At 43.3% G+C, this 18,606-nt stretch overlaps 1 protein-coding gene across 1 annotated transcript; it reads right to left on the reverse strand.

Annotated features, from left to right (window-relative positions):
• Positions 1–7,474: 7,474 nt before the first annotated feature.
• Positions 7,475–18,053, reverse strand: LOC138249458 (olfactory receptor 51E2-like; the record flags this gene model as incomplete). Its single annotated transcript, XM_069203418.1, has 2 exons — positions 7,475–8,364; positions 18,002–18,053. Coding segments are annotated over 2 exons (942 nt in total), but the record flags the coding sequence as incomplete, so codon positions are not given.
• Positions 18,054–18,606: the final 553 nt, after the last annotated feature.

The following is an 18,606-nucleotide window of genomic DNA, read 5'->3' on the forward strand; positions in this document are numbered from 1 at the left end:
TATGCTCCCATGATGTTGGAGAGGGCCTTGTGGAGAGTGGGTTCCCTGGGCCTGTCCTCCCCCTTTCGCACAGCAGCCCTCCCAGTTCCCCTGTGTTCTTGGGCCTCTGTCCCCTGAACTGTGTGCCCAGTACCACTGCCCCCAGGTCCCTGTTGTTGTTGGTGTGGTGGGTTAGCCTGGGTTCCCTGTAGTCGTGGACACATTGCTGATTGACGTGTCCTGGGGACAGAGGTATGGGCCCGCTGGGTGGGTGCTGCGCTGGTGTTTCCAGAGGGGGGAAGCTCTGTGATGGCCTGTGACTGTGTGGGGGAACCGACTGTCCCGAGGTTCCAGATGGGCCGGGCTGGTCATCTAGATCCAGTTGGACAGAGCTGCTGTCATCACTGGGGGCCTCTTCTGTTGGTGGTGTGGACATGTCTGGACCCTCCTGTCCGGTGACGTTGGGTAGGGGTCCTGCAGGGGTGTAAAAGCATGATTATTGCATCTGTGTGTACCATGGTGTGCAATGGGTGGTTGACCGTGTACCCCAGTGCTTGCATTCCTGTGTGGGTCCTTGTGTGATGATGGTTTAGGAGGGTGTATGGGTATGTGCCGTGGCCATGCATTGGTGATGTGTGTCCATGCTTTGGTGTTGCATGCAGGGCTTGGTGTTGGGATGTGGGGTTTGTGATAGTGGGACATGTGTGAGGAGTTGGAGTGATGGGCGTGAGGGCGAGGGTGGGGGTATGTGATAGCATGCAGGTAGGTGGGGGATAAGGTAGTTAAGGTTTGACTTACCAGAGTCCATTCCTCCAGCTACTCCTTCGAGGCCCTCAGGATGCAGAATCGCCAAGTCTTGTTCCTCCCATGTTGTTAGTTGTGGGGGAGTAGGTGGGGGTCCGCCGCCAGTCCTCTGTACCGCAAGGTGGTGTCTGGAGACCACGGAACGCACCTTCCCCCGTAGGTCGTTCCACCTCTTCCTGATGTCATCCCTATTTCTTGGGTGCTGTCCCACTGCGTTGACCCTGTCCACTATTCTTCGCCATAGCTCCATCTTCCTAACTATGGAGGTGTGCTGCACCTGTGATCCGAATAGCTGTGGCTCTACCCGGATGACTTCCTCCACCATGACCCTGAGCTCCTCCTCAGAGAATCTGGGGTGTCTTTGCCGTGCCATGGGGTGGTGTGGGTGATGTGTGGGGAAAGTGTGTTGTGATATGTGGGGTGATATTTAGTGGTGTGTAGTGTGGGGTGCGTGGATGTTATGTGGGTGATGGTGTTGTATGCCTGTGGATGCTTCTTTGTAGATTGTAGTATCTCTCTCTGGCGTTCTTTCTGGATTTTTGTCGTAGGGGTTTGTGGGTGATGTGGGTGTTTTATATTGTATTGGGTGTGTGGGAGTGGTGTGTGTATGTGTATCAGGTGTGTGTATTTTGAATTCTCCAAAGTGGCTGTGTTTTGTAAATGTGTGTGTATTTTGAGCGCGGTGGTGTGTACCGCCAATGGAATACTGCGGTTGAAAGACCGCCACGTGGATTTGTGGGTTGTGATAGTGTGGGCGTATTCCTGTTGGCGTGACAGTGGAGGTTTTGTTTCCGCCAGTTTATCACTGACTTTTGGTGTGGCGTACTTGTGTGGGGGTCTGGATTTTGGCGGATTCCGAGCTGTGGGTCATATTGACCGTGGCGAATTCCGTGGCCACAGCGGTGTGTTCGCGGTCTTCTGCACGGCAGTAAGCGGCTTTTACCGCCAATGTTGTAATGACCCCATTAGTGTGCCCCCCATGTACATTTTCACGTACGTACGTGGAGCAACATTGGAGTATAAAATCAATTTCTCAAACCTACTGATAAAAAATCTCATTTATACTCCAATTGGTGTAATTAATTAAATTTGAACCATAACACTCCTTATTCACCCTTTCTTTTAGTACCACTCTCCTGTCAGGGTTTTTGATCCCTTCCCCCATGTTCTTGTAGCTGTGTAACCATAGTGACCAAGACTGAATCATCCTCTGCTAGCAGTAGGTCAAAAGTGTAGAATTATTAGCATATTCCAAACACCAATACTTTTTAAATATTTCTCCATAGCCAATAACACATGTACTTTCTTTTATCTCATAATCAATACCTACTTTTAGACACCAGCATTCTAATACCAAATGTGGGGGCATATTTATAAGCCCCTAGCGCCACCTTGCACCACATTAGCGTAATTTTTTTCACGCTAATATGGTTCAACGAGGCCAAAATCCTCGCACCATATTTACAAAGTGGAATTGTGCCACTTTGTAACCCTTGGAGCTACATTATGCCTGCACCAGACATAGGGGGTCATTCTGACCCTGGTGGTAAAATCCGCCAGGGCCAACGACCGCGGGAGCACCGCCAGCAGGCTGGCGGTGCTCCCTTGGGCATTCTGACCGCGGCGGTACAGCCGCGGTCAGAAACAGAAAACCGGCGGTGTACCGCCGGTTTTCCGCTGCCCTGGGGAATCCTCCATGGAGGCGCAGCTTGCTGCGCCGCCATGGGGATTCCGACCCCCATACCGCCATCCTGTTCCTGGCGGTTTTGGCCGCCAGGCACAGGATGGTGGTATGGGGTGTCGTGGGGCCCCTGGGGGCCCCTGCAGTGCCAATGGCATGGGCACTGCAGGGGCCCCCGTAACAGGGCCCCACCAAGATTTTCAGTGTCTGCCATGCAGACACTGAAAATCGCGACGGGTGCAACTGCACCCGTCGCACCCCTTCCACTCCGCCGGCTCCATTCGGAGCCGGCATCCTCATGGAAGGGTGTTTCCCGCTGGGCTGGCGGGCGGCCTTCTGGCGGTCGCCCGCCAGCCCAGCGGGAAACCCAGAATACCCGTGGCGGTCTTTTGACCGCGCAGCGGTATTCTGGCGGTCCCAGCCAGGCGGGTGGCTTCCGCCGCCGGCCGGGGTCAGAATAACCCCCATAATGTATGCAAAGGGGGCATTCCCCTTTTAGGGGGGCCCGAAAAATGGTGCAAGGAAATCCAAAAGATATCCTGGCATCATTTTTTATGGCACTTTTGATGCCTGTTCAGAGCAGGCGTTAAAAGGGGGTTCCATTATTTATAATGGGCCCCTATGTACTTTGCAGGAGTAGCGCCAATATATATATATCATAATGAGGCCCACAATCTTTGAAAATTGCATTGACATATAACTAAATGATTATACAAGCAAAATTAGTACCCTAGGGTGATTCTGATATTGTTTTAGCACCAAGATCTGATTGCTTAAAATTGCAATGACATAAGATGACAGGATCCAGTCTCAGCAGAGATACGGTATTAGGCGTAGTACAGGTTGGGCCTCAAAACTTTGAAGAATGGGGTATGGAAACTAAAAATGACTTAAACTCTAGACCGCTACCTTGACATTAATATGTAGACTACACTCGCTTCCTGATCTTTAGACACCTCTGCGGTAAAAGACAGAGAGTCAGAATTTGATGGTGTAACTTACATGTAGAAGATGTCTGACAATATGCTGCTAGTTGTGGTTCTCCATTCATACTAGGTTGCACCTGTCCTTGCCTCCCTCACCTTTATTGTTTTCCTGCTATCTTGGTTACCTTGAGGCCCAGTACACCCATCTCCTAACCTTCTGGTTATGTTGTGTTCTTTGTACCTTTGGGTATCTTATCTCTAACTGGCTTGCCTCCTGAGCATTTGTCTGGTTTCATTTGCATTGGTGTCCTTGGGTCACCTCCTGATATTTGGTTTGGAGGAGGGCTGTCACTTCAAAATCAATAAAAGAGTGGTACACTAAAGTTTTAGCTCTAATATCCTTGCATGCCCTTTATTGATATTTTGTACTTAACTGTGATATCAGAACCTGGCAACTGGTGCACTTGCATACCGCACATCTGTCAGTGAATCTTCTTTTGCTGTTCCCGACCTATAACAAATCCAGATCAGGAGTGATCTCCTGTCCAGTGTTTCTCTCTCAATCCCTTCCCCATCCATCCCTGAGTGGCTAACAGACGTGAGTAGTTCCTTTAATGATTTGTCTACTAGTTAAGGGAAAGCAAGTGCCTTTAGTGGGTGAGAATCGGACACATTTTGCAATTTGAGGTTCATTCATTCTTCTTGATTTGTCAACAGCCTTCAAAACTGTTGACCATAAGATATTGCTCAAAACTATGAATGACAAATTAGGCATATGAGAAACAGTAGTCAGGTGATTTGAGTCCTATGAGAAAACAGAATTTAGAGCTTCAAAGTTAAAAATTCTCTCCTCACCCTAACATTCAATGTGTATGCCTTCCAAGGCGTCATCTTGCCCCCTTCTTTTTAATCTCTATTTGGGAAAGCCACTTTTAAAACAGAGAATATGATTTTACCCCAAAAATGACTTCACGCTCTCTGTCCAAGCAATGATAATTCCATGGATCATATACAGTAATGCACCACTAACTAGGGTCCCTAAGTCAATCATAACACCTCTCAAAGTTAATTTGCATCTTAAAGCACATTTTGGACTAAATGTATGTATAAAATACTATGTAAAGTGCTTAGACACTCAATGACAATGTTTTTATTTGCTATTTCAAACATAGGTAAATACATTAACAAACACATTGTAATACAATTTTCTGGATACAGATTCAGCTGGTCTAATTAGGGACACCTTGTTTATAAAAGAAATGTATTCACTTTAAGATTTATGAAGAAGCTGTTTTTAGCATTCAAATATTTTAGGATGCTGTCTCTTCCTCTAGTATTTTACTGTTTAGATTGACGTTCACTGAGTGATTATGAAATGATTATGCAATTAACAATCAATTTAATTCATAGTCAAATTACTGAGGATTATATATTTATGTATTGTGTATGATTTGGTTTATTTTACAATTGTAGCATTAAGATTACCAAGCCAGGTGTTTATTGTTAGGTGTTTAAGAAAGTTGAAAAGTCTTACTTGAACTACTACAAGTAAGTTTACTTCATCTTGAGTTCTCCAAACTAAAAAATTATTTAATGGGGGCATTCATCATGACCAATGCTAAGAGTATCTAGCTGCATACAGATTATGGCCCTCATTAGGCCATTCCGCCAATGCCATCCTGCCATCAGGCTGCCTGTGCGGCCTGAACATCACCGGCCCTAGTATGGCTTCCCTACTGGGCCAGCGGGGAACAGGGCCTTAACATTGCAGCCGGCTCCTAATGGAGCCGGCGGCAATGTGGCAGTGCAGCGGGTGAAGCTGCACCCGTCCCGTAATCCACTACCCGTTATTCCAGCAGTGGAATGCACGATGGGGCTGTGCATGGGGGCCCCTGCAATGCCCATGCCAAGTGCATCAGCAGTGCTGGGGACCCCAAGTTCTCCGTACCGCCAACCTTTACATGGCAGTGTTTACCGCCATGGACAGGCTGGTGGATGGGGACTTGTAATCCCCAGGGCAGCGCTACTTGCGGTGCTGCCCTGGCGGATCACAACCACTGGAACCGGCAGGCTGCAGGCTGGTGGCAGCCTGATGGTGTTGGCGGTTTGACTGTGGCGGCTCTGCCATAGTCATAATGTTGCGGTTAGACCGCCACTTTGGCGGCAGTCCAACCACGACCGTGACCCTGGTGGTCATAATGAACCACCATATTCTCTTAAACCTTGTAGTTTCATCAATATAGAGGGGGATGGATGTGTTGCAAAATGATAATAAGTAATTAGAGTAGGAAAATGTGGTACTTTTGAAATGTTCGTTTAATAAATGTTAAACTCAAACTGGCCAATGCCTTGCATACATACACACCCTGTAAAAGTGTTGATTTTGAGACAGTTAAAAAATCCACTATTTTTTTAACAACTTCAGTGAACATTGCCAGTTTGTGTTTATCACGCTTCAACTGGATCCCTCAATGCTAGCTGGCTCTCTTGATTAGGGCCATGCCTGCTGTTCTCACCTTTTCAAGTAAGCACATATTTATACTAAATCTGGTCATGTGTATAGTGTAACCTATAGTGGATACATTTTCTGAACAATTTATTGATTACAATCTCTCAAGGACTCTATTCGTCAATACCCAATTCACCAATACAGTAGTATTTTTGCATCTGAAGGCAAACAATGCTAGAACCCTTTATTGCAGTTTTTTTTAATCTCAACTTAATGAATATGCCTGCATACTTTCATCTACTTGGATACTTTCTTTAAATCACACCTGATCAGGAAGCTGAACAAAAAATTGTTAAGATAGGCTCTGAGCTATTAGCTAACTTTTTTGAAGCTGTTGGATTCAATCCTCATAAATGCAATTGATTTACAGGGTGAGAATATATTCTAGAGATGTAAGCTCCAGCCTTCAAGTCTGTTTCTAGAAGGCATTAAAATGATGATAGAAGAGGGGAAGAAGAACAGGTCTTCCCAGGTTCGAGCCTGTTAATCATATATAATAACTCCTATATCGTTAGCAACCTCTCAGGCATTTGCACCTGACTTTCAGTTTTTGTTTCATTTGTTGTTGGGCAGAGGGCCAGATGAGCTTTTAATTTATCTTAATCAAAGTTTTACAATTGCTCTGTCATAAATGTCCATTCCAGATTAGGTACAATTTCAGAATATAGTTTAGTTTGGCTTTACAGCTTTCTGGTGTGCTTATGCCACCTGTTTCAGGTATACATTTTTTTAATCACTTTGTTTCTAACTAAGCACAAGTGCTATTCAACCACAGATTTCTACCATTTATATGTATCCTCTACCCATACCAAGTAGAATTTCTCAACATTGCAATCAATGTGTGTAGACAATAAAAGAACGATAAAATTGGTTAAGCATTGATTTCATCATCTTGACTTAAATTAGTTTAAGTATTTTCTTAGTAGAATAACCAACTTTTGAGATACCGATCATTACCACTTTGAAGACAAGGTCTTCACACTTTCTTATCTAGAAAAGGCAGTGGTGGCAGAAATCCTTGTGATTACATTTCAGATGTTGGCCCTATGATCATCCAGTGATTAGGGTTCTCAATATCCAATGAAGATCTTGTCCCACAGCCAGTGGGTTCTTTGCCCCCCTTGCCAGCTTTCATGATTATTTCACACATTGAGACCAGCCTGGATTTTGTGATGAAATGTTTCTTATATGTTATTGGAAGGGATAGCTTGTTTCAGCTTCTCTTTTAACAGTAATTTGTGACAAACAACAACAAAGTTAACAATCAACTTTTTATGTTGAAATTAAATCACATAATGAGATATTAAAGTATCTGGAGTTCACCAGTTCTACATTTACACCTAAAATAGCTTTATATTTGTCATTTTTTTAAATGTGTTGTATGAAAGTTTGTTCATCTTAGCTTCGATGAATCCCAGGTCAGGTCTACTACTGTTGCTATAAATGATATGATATGCTTACTTGCTCACTGGTTGCAAAAACATTTTTGTATAATTGTAATATAGCCATCCAATCTTACACACACAAGTACAATTTATAAATCTAAATTACAAAAACATATTGATACTCTGTGATTTATATGTAATTTCCTTTGAACAATCTTGCAATCTTCAATCTTATCTTACCTGTTTTGATGCCATAAACGATTGGGTTCAAAACAGGGGGCACAAAGAGGTAAATATCACCCATTACAATATGGATAATAGGAGTTGAGCGATCGGCAAATCTGTGCACTACAGATAGACCTATCAGTGGAACATAAAAGATAAATACTGCCAAGACATGTGATATGCAGGTGTTAAATGCCTTCAGACTTTCCTTCCTAGAGAGGCAGCACACTGTTCTAAGAATCATCACATAAGACAGAGTAATAAGCAGTGAGTCAAGTCCCATAACAAAAAGAATAGCTGTTAAACCATACACAATATTAGGTGTAGTATCTGCACAAGCAAGCTTCATCAAATCTTGGTGGACACAGAAGGGATGGGACAGCAACTTGTTGCCACAAAATGGCAATCGTTTAATTAGAAATGGAAGTGGAGCAGAGAACAGTGTACCTCTGATTACAGCAACCACTCCAACCATCAGTATTCTTTGGTTTGTCAGGATGGATGAATGCTGAAGAGGATGGCAGATAGCGATGTAGCGGTCAAAGGCCATTGCCAGCAAGACTGTGGATTCCATTGTTGACAAAGAGTGGATAAAAAACATCTGGATAAGGCAGCCATTGAAAGAAATTTCTGCGGCATCAAACCACAAGAGGATCAATATCTTTGGCATAGTATTGGTTGCTAGGATTATATCAACAGCAGCTAGTATTGCAAGAAATAAGTACATGGGCTCATGAAGGCTTCTTTCTACCCTAATGATGTATATGACTGTAGAGTTTCCAAAAAGTGCAATGAGATACATAAGGCACAGAGGGATTGCGACCCAGACATGTACAAATTCCATGCCTGGAAATCCTATCAGAATGAAGATTGATGGATTATATCTAGTATCATTAAATTTGCTCATGATGGGGTAGCAATGTCAGACAGGTCTTCCCTCGGGTTCATACTCTGAAATAAATAATAGCATTGATCAATTATATTCTTACAGACATGCATGAGTGATGGTAAAATGCAGACTCACTGTACCTTCTTAATGGTTATTTACCTATAATACATGGCAAATCTCAATGTATTAATCAGTCAGGTTTTTCAATTGCTTTCAAATATAAGAAATGTAATGAAACTGTAACGCCTGTCAGCTTTAGGGTGGTATTCCCCCATAATTTGTCCCTGCATACCTCTATTTTTGGTGCTGAAATTCATTTGTGTGGGCCTTAGGACTCTGTGAATGTTACCAATGCCAAACAGTGCTAAAGAGCTTGTGAGCATTACCCAAAACATGGTTTGATTGGCATACACCCAATTGACATATTTAATTTACTTATAAGACCCTTGTAGAGTTATTCCATGTAGCAAGGGCCTGTAAATCAAATGCTACCAGTCGCCTGCAGCACTTATTGACCCAACCACTTAAGTACAACCTTAAAACATGTCCATGGTCTGTCACAGAAGCTTGACTGTAGTTTTAAACTGCCATGTTGACTTGGCATTAAAACTCCCTTGCCAACTTTAAACTTCCATTTTATTACAGGTCACCCCTAATGTAGTCTCCAAGTAACCCATTGGGTAGAGTCCTGTATAACTAAAAGGTTGGACATATACTTCTAAGTTCTACATGTCCTGGTAGTGAAAACTCCTACATTAATTTCTCACTACTGTGAGGCCTACCCTACCTACAGTATAGGATAACACTGAGAATTCCTTATCACCATTAATAAGTTGTAATTTCCAATTAGGAGCAGGTATCTAAGACACTGTAAATATTAACCCTCTTTAATGGCAGATTTTTCATTACAATTTTAAAAATATCACTTTTAGAAAATGGGCATTTTCCTGCTCTCAGCCCTTTGTGCTTGCAGCCTGTCTTTAGTCACATGAATGGGAGTAGCTGATAGTTAAACTGTGAGAATTCTTCCCAGACAGCCACACAAAAGAAGCATTAGGTGTGCCTCAATTGGACATCTGCTGGCAGGATGGGGGTAGGCTGAGCATAGCCCCAATTACAACTGAATAGCCTGTGTTCTGCCATCACACAAAGGGCCTAGCAACACCACATTTTCACTGTGGCCAATATGCTGCTAAGGCAGGGGAGTCTATGCACTTCAAAGAGCTTTTCAAAAAGCTTCTCCCACCTTCCAGAAGAAGGGCAGTAAGGTATAAAAACAGAACCTTCATACCCACTCTTCTGTTCACTACTGGACCTGCAGAAGGACTCTCAGAGGACTGCCTGCTGCTGGGACCTGCTGTGCATTCTGGAAGACAGTTGCTGTACCTAGAAAGACTGATTTACTGCCTGGTGCCTGCCTTGAAACCTTAGAGGCCAGCCCTGCTGTTGAGCTTGATAGAGCGTTCCGACCTAACAAATTACCTGTATTTGGACGCCCTTGGGTCGATGAATCTTTTGACCAAGTGGGGCTCACTTCACCCGAGATCAGTCAATTTAATCAAATCAATAATCAATAACGAACATAAGCAATGCCCTGATCAACATAACACTTCACAATTAATCCAGAAAACATTTCGGCGAACCATGACCTTCCGGTCATGAATAACCACACCAGTTTATTCAAAGTTAGTGAATTTATTTCCCTATATTAACAAAGCTAGCACAATATAAATGTGTCTCAACACCAAATGATATATGTAAATGAACATTAATAGCTGTCCATAACGGCGAAAAAGATGCAATCTATGCAGCATTTGAATAACAATGCATTCGATGATAGCAACGCAAACCACTAAAACTATAATCTGTAATGAGCTAATTGCATACATTAGTCAGCATAACAAGGTCTCAAATTGCATTTTGCAACAAATGAATCCTCATCTAACCTCAAATTAGCATCTGCATGTGGGACTTCATGCGAAAACAATTTAGCAACATTAATTTGGAAAACTCCTAACTAGGGCTCTTATCAAAAATCAGCAGTTGGTTACCTAAAAAGAAACACAATGCAATTGTACATTTTCCTTTCATATTTACCAAATTCAATCAGCATTCAAGGAAGTCTTCGTCTCACAGGTACCGGTTCCGATCAGCATGGGACGGGGCAAAGGGGCAGGGTGGACGGGGCAATTGCCTCACAGCGGCAAGATAAAAGGACAAAACTACTACTTCATGCAAAGGGGCAAATCGAAGTTAAAGTCTCTAGGGTGAGAATTACTTAAAGTCTCTTTCTCTCGATTAGAGAAAGCATCAAAGTCTCATTCAAAATGGCGTCGAACATCAATTGGCATCGTAGAAGATGGCAAAATGACGAAGTCGGCAAGATGGGCCATAATGGCTGCAATGTCTGCAAAGTCCTCGATAGGTGCAATGGGTAATGTCCTAATGGCTAATGGCAAAATGGCAAATGGCAAAATGGCTGCTTTCTTCTTGTGCACCAGGTTTAAATAAAGAACAGTTCAAATCCAGTAGGTCTTCCATTGGAGGGTTCATAGGTTGGCTTCAAATTGTCCAATCAAAAACAACAGTTCACAAGCTTCTACCTAGGCATACATTATCCTTGGAGTCGGGAACGTAAGTTGCAACATATTTTACCAATTAACTCATTTTCAGAGCTTCCATTGTCTGCACCTGCAGATTGACCTTGGAGCAAAGAAGAAGATGCCAGGCTGGCACGAAACCTTAAAGATAAGCATGTGAACCGATCTCACTGGAAAAGTACAGCTTCAAGCAAGAATACACTTTTTATTAGCACGTTAGAAAAACACGAGCATCTAAATCGTGAGACAAGGCAACTAGGCCGAAGCCTCCACTAAAGTTATGCTAAGTTAAAGCATTTCAAACAAGCAAATCATGGCACACGTTTACGGTTATGTCAGATTAGTACAATTCTAATACATCACGTTATATAAAGCACGCTTATAAATGTTGGCGAACTACTCTGAGGGCACATTTGTCCCCGTACAATCTTTATTAGTTCGGTTAAAGTCACACTTGATTATTGCGGCACTACGTTTATGCGCTAATAAATGTAAAACCTTCGTTTCCGCGTCATCAATCCCTCCTCTGATGACTACTTGTCATCACACAAAACCATTCCCACAAATTTTATTCCATTAAAATTCTGTCAGTTCTCTTTCCCTTTTAGTTCCCCTCGTTCTTGCCTTGTATTCTTCTGCCATTCTTTTCATTATTTTCTCTTCCTTCCTTCTTTTAATTCTTGCCATGATCATTAGTATTCCCCTCTTTATTCCCCAAATCCCAAAAATGCAAATTAGTACTATTAGTATTCCCTGTATTATTTTTAGTAATATTCCATTCCAAATGCCACCAAGCCAATTTCCCACTGAAGCAACTCCCTTTCCAACCTTCTCCCAAACTCCTGGTTATTTCAATTCCTTCAAGTCTGCACTCTCTTTTGTTAGATTTGCAAGCATTGTTTTAATTTTCACACTGTTGTCTGGTATATACGTGCAACAGTGACGCGCACCAAGCATTTTGCAAACGCCGCCATCCTTTGCTAAAAGAATGTCTAGGGCAAGCCTGTTTTGAAGAGTCATAGCTCTTTCTGCTGCAAGTTCAGCATCCATCAGGATTATAGCACCTGAAAACTTTGTCAACATGTTATCCACTATAGTAGACAACTTTCTTATTTTGATGGAATTCAACACAACTCCCAATGAAGGAATCATGGCTCCAAATATATCTCCTACCACAGCAGCTGCGGTCTCTCTTTTCTGGATACGATGAGATCCAGGCGTCTTTGGAATCACCGATAGGTCATCCAGTTGATAAACCTTTGGGAACACTATACCCAAATAACATCTCCCCCACCATTGGAAGATGATAATAGGCATTATGCCCACAAATGTAATATACACCAGGTATGACAGGGTCAAGTCCGTTCAGCATGAATGTCCATTTGGCCTTAAAGATAAACGTATGTTTACATTCACTCGCTCCTACGAAAATGTTATCATAATAAGATTCACCACGATATATACAAAATTTCCCTACATGCCAAGCATCTAAAGCTATTTTCCCTTGTGTTTTTATTGCGGCAAAAGCATAATTATCTACTGAAGTCCTCTTACTTAGCTCTTTTTCTAATTTCGCATTCATTTGTGCCCTTCTATCATCTGTGCGATCTAAGAAGCTTATTTCTACTGCAGAGAGCGAGCAGGTAAGATTTTCCCTATGAGCGTGAGCTGTTTCAAAAGGTTGCATTGGCTCGAAAAATTCCCTCATTATTTTAGCATCCCAATCTTTAGCAATCTGGCTTAGTTGTGTTATTATAGGAACATATGCAAAGGTAACATCATAATTTGAGTAAAAATACTGTATGTTAGTTTGACCATAAAATCTAGAAGTTACTAAACTACATGTAATCCCATATGTAAGAGGCATGTGGTGATAAGTCACCCCTTCCGTTACCGATGTCGGTATCTGTGTACACACATAACAATCTTTCGCATCCATAGTCTCAACATATTCTGTTAGCAAGCGATAGAAAACATTATACGAAAGTTCCTTCTTATCATGCAAGTGTCTCTCATCTAATTCTAGTCTTTTCAATGCGGTTAGTTCAGTGACAGTAACAGGAGCAGAAGTAGAAGCATACATTTTCTCATTCTCACCCTTACCACGCGTTGCAAGCACTATTGCCATTTTTATTAGTACACATGCAGTTATCAAGCCTATACACGCATATTTACAATATTTCACTCTACTGTTTTGTGTAGCGTACCTAGTCATGATCTGTATAGAATCAGAGAGCTAGAAGCACCTATAAAAGAAACGATTTAGCAATTAGTTACAAAGCTGAACGAGCGCAATGTTCACACAGTTTTCTTCAGGAGCCCAGTCGTTATCGGTTAGCAGCATTTGTCTCAATTCGGCAATAACTCAGTCTTTTATCAGTTAGCAACGTTGTCTCAAATCGGGTTTAAGAGTCAATCAGGTTATCAAAGTCTTATCAAGTTAGCAAATGTCTCATCCGGTTTAGCAATGTCTCAGCTGGTTGTATCACGTTACATTATAGCAAGCAATGTCATTTATCATTTTTTTTTTTTTTTTTTTTTTTTTCAGTCAATAGTGTCCATAAAACTTTTCTTTTCTATTGGTATCTCTTCTTCTTCGTTCTCGAGGCTAAGAGATACAAATTCGTCAGTCCAATCGTCATTGACTACATATGCCCATTCTGGACCGGAATATCTCCTGTTTGGTATCCTTTTCCTTTTCAATTGTGCATCTCTCTTTGACTCTGCCTCACTGGTACTTTCCTCTTTGGCAAAGTCTTTTTCTTCACTAGATGTTGGTATCACGACAGACACTTCCTTTTCTTTTCTCTTTCACTCTTGGCCCTTCACCGTCGTTCAACCTTTCTCTAGTCCTTACTTTTACTTGTGATATACTTGGCCTTCTCTTTGCACTGTGTCCACTTGATGGACCTGCGATCTCGTCTGAAGAAGTTTGAGCAGTTTCGTTCTGTTCTGCCTTGTCCCCTCCTTCTGGGGAGTCAATCAGGTTTTCCTTTTCTTTTTCTGTACCGTCTGCTTCTGGGAAAGCCCTCCTCTGATCAGGCTCTCCTGCTTCTTCACCTCTTTCGAGCCCTTTGTCACCGTTACTTTCTTCAGGCTCTTTGTCACTTTCAGCTGCTTCATCGCTGTCTGAGGTTTCTCCTTGGTCTTCCCCAAGTGAATCGGTTGTTTCGTCCTCAGAGAATATTTCTCTCTCCTCTATTTCTGCCTGTTCGCTTCTAGTTCTGTTTTGCTCTGTCTCAGCGCTTGGCACTTTGTTATCAGGTACTGGCAGTTTCAGCTCTTCAACTTCCTCATCTGTGGGACACAACACTTTCTTTGTATGACTGGCGTGAATCCAGTTGGGAACTCCCGCACACTTCACAGCGGTAGTGGTCGTCAGGATCACTTGGAAAGGGCCTTTCCAACGGGGTTCCAGACACGACTTCCTCACGTGCTTCTTTATCACGACCCAGTCACCTGCTTTCAGTGTGTGTCCTGGACCTTGGATCGGTGGCAAGGTGGTTGCTTCCACCTGGTGAGAGAAAGAGCGAACCACGTCAGCCAGACCTTTGCAGTAGTCTAACACCATATCATCTGTAATATTCAAAAGCGCGTTCGCGGGAACTGCAGGAAGTCTCATAGCCCTGCCCATGAGAATTTCGTGCGGGGACAATCCAGTCTTTCTGTCAGGGGTGTTTCTCATTGACATTAACACCAAAGGCAATGCGTCAGGCCATTTCAAATTTGTCGATGCACATATTTTCGCCATCCTTGATTTCAGTGTACCATTCATTTGTTCCACCAGTCCTGAGGCCTCTGGGCGATAGCTACAATGCAGTTTTTGCTCAATGTTCAGCGCTGCGCAAAGTAACTTTATCACCTCGTTATTGAAGTGACTTCCTCTATCTGATTCTAAAGAGATCGGGAATGCGAAACGTGGTATCAACTCCCTCAACAATAGTTTTGCAACTGTAAGGCTGTCATTTCTACGTGTGGGGTATGCTTCAATCCAGTGACTAAAAATGCACACAATCACCAACACATACTTCAGACCTCCATGCACAGGCATCTCAATAAAGTCCATCTGCATTCTGCTGAACGGGCCACCCGCCCTACCAATGTGGCTCACGTTCACAACCGTTCCCTTTCCTGGGTTCATCTGTTGACAAATGACACAACGATGGCAAACTGCTTCTGCAACTTGACGGAATCTGGGGTTAAACCAATCAGTTTTGAACAATCTTATCATGGCATCTCTCCCTAGGTGAGCCTGCCCATGATTGAACCGCGCTAGCTGCGATAAGAGACTATTTGGTAAGACAAATTTTCCCTCATTTGAAACCCATAACTCATCTGGTCTCCTTGTACATTGTGACTTAATCCAGGAAGCTCTTTCATCCTCCCTGACGCTATTCTGTAATGCTTTTAGTTCATCCATTGTATCCACGACTTTCAAGGCAAATGCTTCAGCTGGTTCGAGCTCTGGCTCACTTATCGAATTCCATTCATCCCTGAGCAATATACAGTTCAAGGCACAAAATCTTGCGACCTGATCCGCATATGCGTTTCCCAGGGAAACATAGTCCTGTCCTTTTGTATGAGCACTACACTTTACCACTGCAATTTCGGCTGGCATCTGAATGGCGTGTAACAATTCCCTTATTCTCTCCCCGTTTTTCACTGGGGACCCTGAAGAGGTCAGGAAACCTCTCTGTGACCATAGTTGCCCAAAGTCGTGTACAATTCCAAACCCGTACTGACTATCAGTGTAAATGGTAACCTTCATCAATGTAGACAGTTGGCATGCTCTTGTAAGGGCTACAAGCTCTGCTACTTGTGCGGAATAGACTCCTTGAAGCCAGGACGCTTCCAAGACACCTGTTACAGTACATACAGCATATCCTGCTTTCAATATTCCCAATGCATCTCTTAAACATGACCCATCAACAAAAACAATTTGGTCATTTTCATCAAGCTTAGTATCCTTAATGTCAGGTCGGGGTTTTGTGCAAAATTCAGTCACCTGAAGGCAGTCGTGCTCGACGTCTTCAGCGTTCTCAATTTCAGCATTTTCACCGGGAAGCAAGGTTGCTGTATTCAACGTAGTGCACCTTTTCAGCTGCACATTCGGTGAGCCCAGAATTATTGTTTCATACCTTGTAAGTCTTGCTCCAGTCATGTGTTGCGTTCGGGAGCGGGTCAAAAGTATCTCAACTGAGTGAGGGACCATGACTGTTAATGGGTGTCCCATCACTATTCCTTCACTTTGAGTGAGGCTGATACCAACTGCTGCTACGGCGCACAAACACCCTGGAAGTGCTGCTGCGACCGGATCCAAAGTAGCTGAAAAATATGCTACTGGTCTGTTTATGCCACCATGGGCTTGGGTCAAGACGGACAAAGAACATGCATCACGTTCATGACAAAACAATGTGAAAGGCTTTGTGTAATCAGGCATACCTAAAGCTGGAGCCCTGCACATGCATTCCTTCAATTCAATAAGAGCATCCATCTCATCTCCTTTCAGCTCAATTTCATCCAAGGCATTCTTCTGGGTCAGTTTCAGTAAAGGCTTTGCTAGAGTTGAGAAGTTGGGAATCCACTGGCGACAGTAGCTCACCATCCCCAAAAACTTCCTCACCTCCCTCCTCGTCTTTGGTGGACTCATTTGAAGTACACTTGTTATTCTTTCCTTCATTATTCTCCGTGACCCTTTCTCTATTTGATGACCCAAATATTTCACTTTCTTCTGACAGAACTGCAACTTTGAAGGAGACACCTTGTGTCCATTCCTTCCCAAATGGTTCAGCAGAGCAATGGTGTCGGCTGTGCAGCCACTTTCTGTCTTAGATGCAATCAGTAAGTCATCAATGTACTGTACTAGGGTTGACTCGAATGGCAATTCTAACGCTTCCAAGTCTTTCTTTAGAATCTGATTGAAAATTGACGGTGACTCAGAAAACCCTTGAGGAATTCGACACCAACTGTAAACTCTGTCTAAGAATTTGAAACAAAAGAGAAATTGGCTGTCCTCATGAAGAGGCACCGAAAAGAATGCTTGTGACAAGTCGATGACTGAGAACCACTCGGCATCGCAAGGGATTTGAAACATTATCACAGCTGGATTCGGTACTACAGGGCAACATTTAATTACGATGTCATTTATTTTCCTCAAGTCCTGCACAATTCGGACCTTTCCACTCGGCTTTATTAGTCCCATGATTGGTGAATTACATGGACTGCTTAACACTTCTTTCAATACTCCCTGTTTTACAAACTCGTCAATGAGTTGGGCGACTTTCATGAGGGTGTCTTGTGCCATGTGGTATTGTGGGGTCTGGGGAAAGGTTACATTGGGTTTTACGGTCACTTTCACTGGTTCCACTCCTTTCACCAATCCCACCTCTTTTCCTGTCATATCCCACACTTCCTTTCCGACTGTTTCCCGTAACTCAGCTGGAATATCTGCTTCAGTTATCATCGGAAAAAGGTTAATCAGAGGATATTCTTCATCGACAGTTTCCATCTCATCCCCTTCTACACTGTCCTCTTCTTCCCCATCACTGCTCGTCTGAATTCTAATTCCATCGTCCGAACACATAATCGAACATCCCAATTTGCACAATAGGTCTCTCCCTAACAGAGCTATCGGGCTTGAGTCGCATACCACAAAATTATGTAACCCTTGATAGTTACCAATTCTGACTTGTACTGGATCTGTGATTGGGTTCGTCAGGTGCCTGTTTGCTACTCCCACTACTTGAACTGTTCTCCCTGAGAGTGGCAAATTTGGTACTTCAATGCTCCTAACAGTTGAACGTGTGGCTCCTGTGTCAACCAAGAATGAAACACGATGACCCATAACTCTTCTCTCCACATATGGACCCTTTTGATCAACTTCCAAGGATGCTGCAAGCACACAATTTCCCTCCTCATCTGAACTTTCACTCTCCCGTACATTGTTTATTCCATTCTCACTGTGTAGTGGGAACTGTTGTACTGTGCCATTTGTACTCATCACCTGACCCGAGACCTGTGGAGGAACCATCACTTGCTGCTGACTCACTGGTGCCAAGAGTATTTGCATTTGCTGATTAGGTACCATAGGAAACTGCTGTTGCATTGGCTGCATTTGCGTCATCTGCATTTGGGCATCTGCATCTGCTGCGGCTGCATGGGCTGTAATCCCTGCAGCTGATTTATGGTCTGAAAATTTGGGTTTGGACCTCTCATTTTCGGTCCCCTCATTGTCTGGAATGCATTGACATCATTGTTTTGCTGACCAACACCTGCACCTTCCTGCACCACCATCGGGCACTCGCGTTTCCAATGCCCTACGATTCCGCACGCGTGACACGGCATCACCCTTTTCATTGCCTGCACACCATTCGGAATCACAACAGTGTTCAAATCCGGACCATTACTCCCAAAGCCTCCTCTGCCTCTGCCTCTCGCCTGTGGCTGAAACACCATATTTCCCTGCGGCTGCGGCTGCGGTATCTGTTGTTGGAACCCTTGCAACCCTTGCAAACCTGTCTGAGCTGCTTTAAGTTGCATCATCATCACTTTCTCTTTCAACCTTTTCTGTTTCACTTCAATTTCGTCGCTACAGTATTTCGCATAATT

This window comes from Pleurodeles waltl, chromosome 8, assembly GCF_031143425.1.
Source record: "Pleurodeles waltl isolate 20211129_DDA chromosome 8, aPleWal1.hap1.20221129, whole genome shotgun sequence".
Classification (NCBI taxonomy): Eukaryota; Metazoa; Chordata; class Amphibia; order Caudata; family Salamandridae; genus Pleurodeles; species Pleurodeles waltl.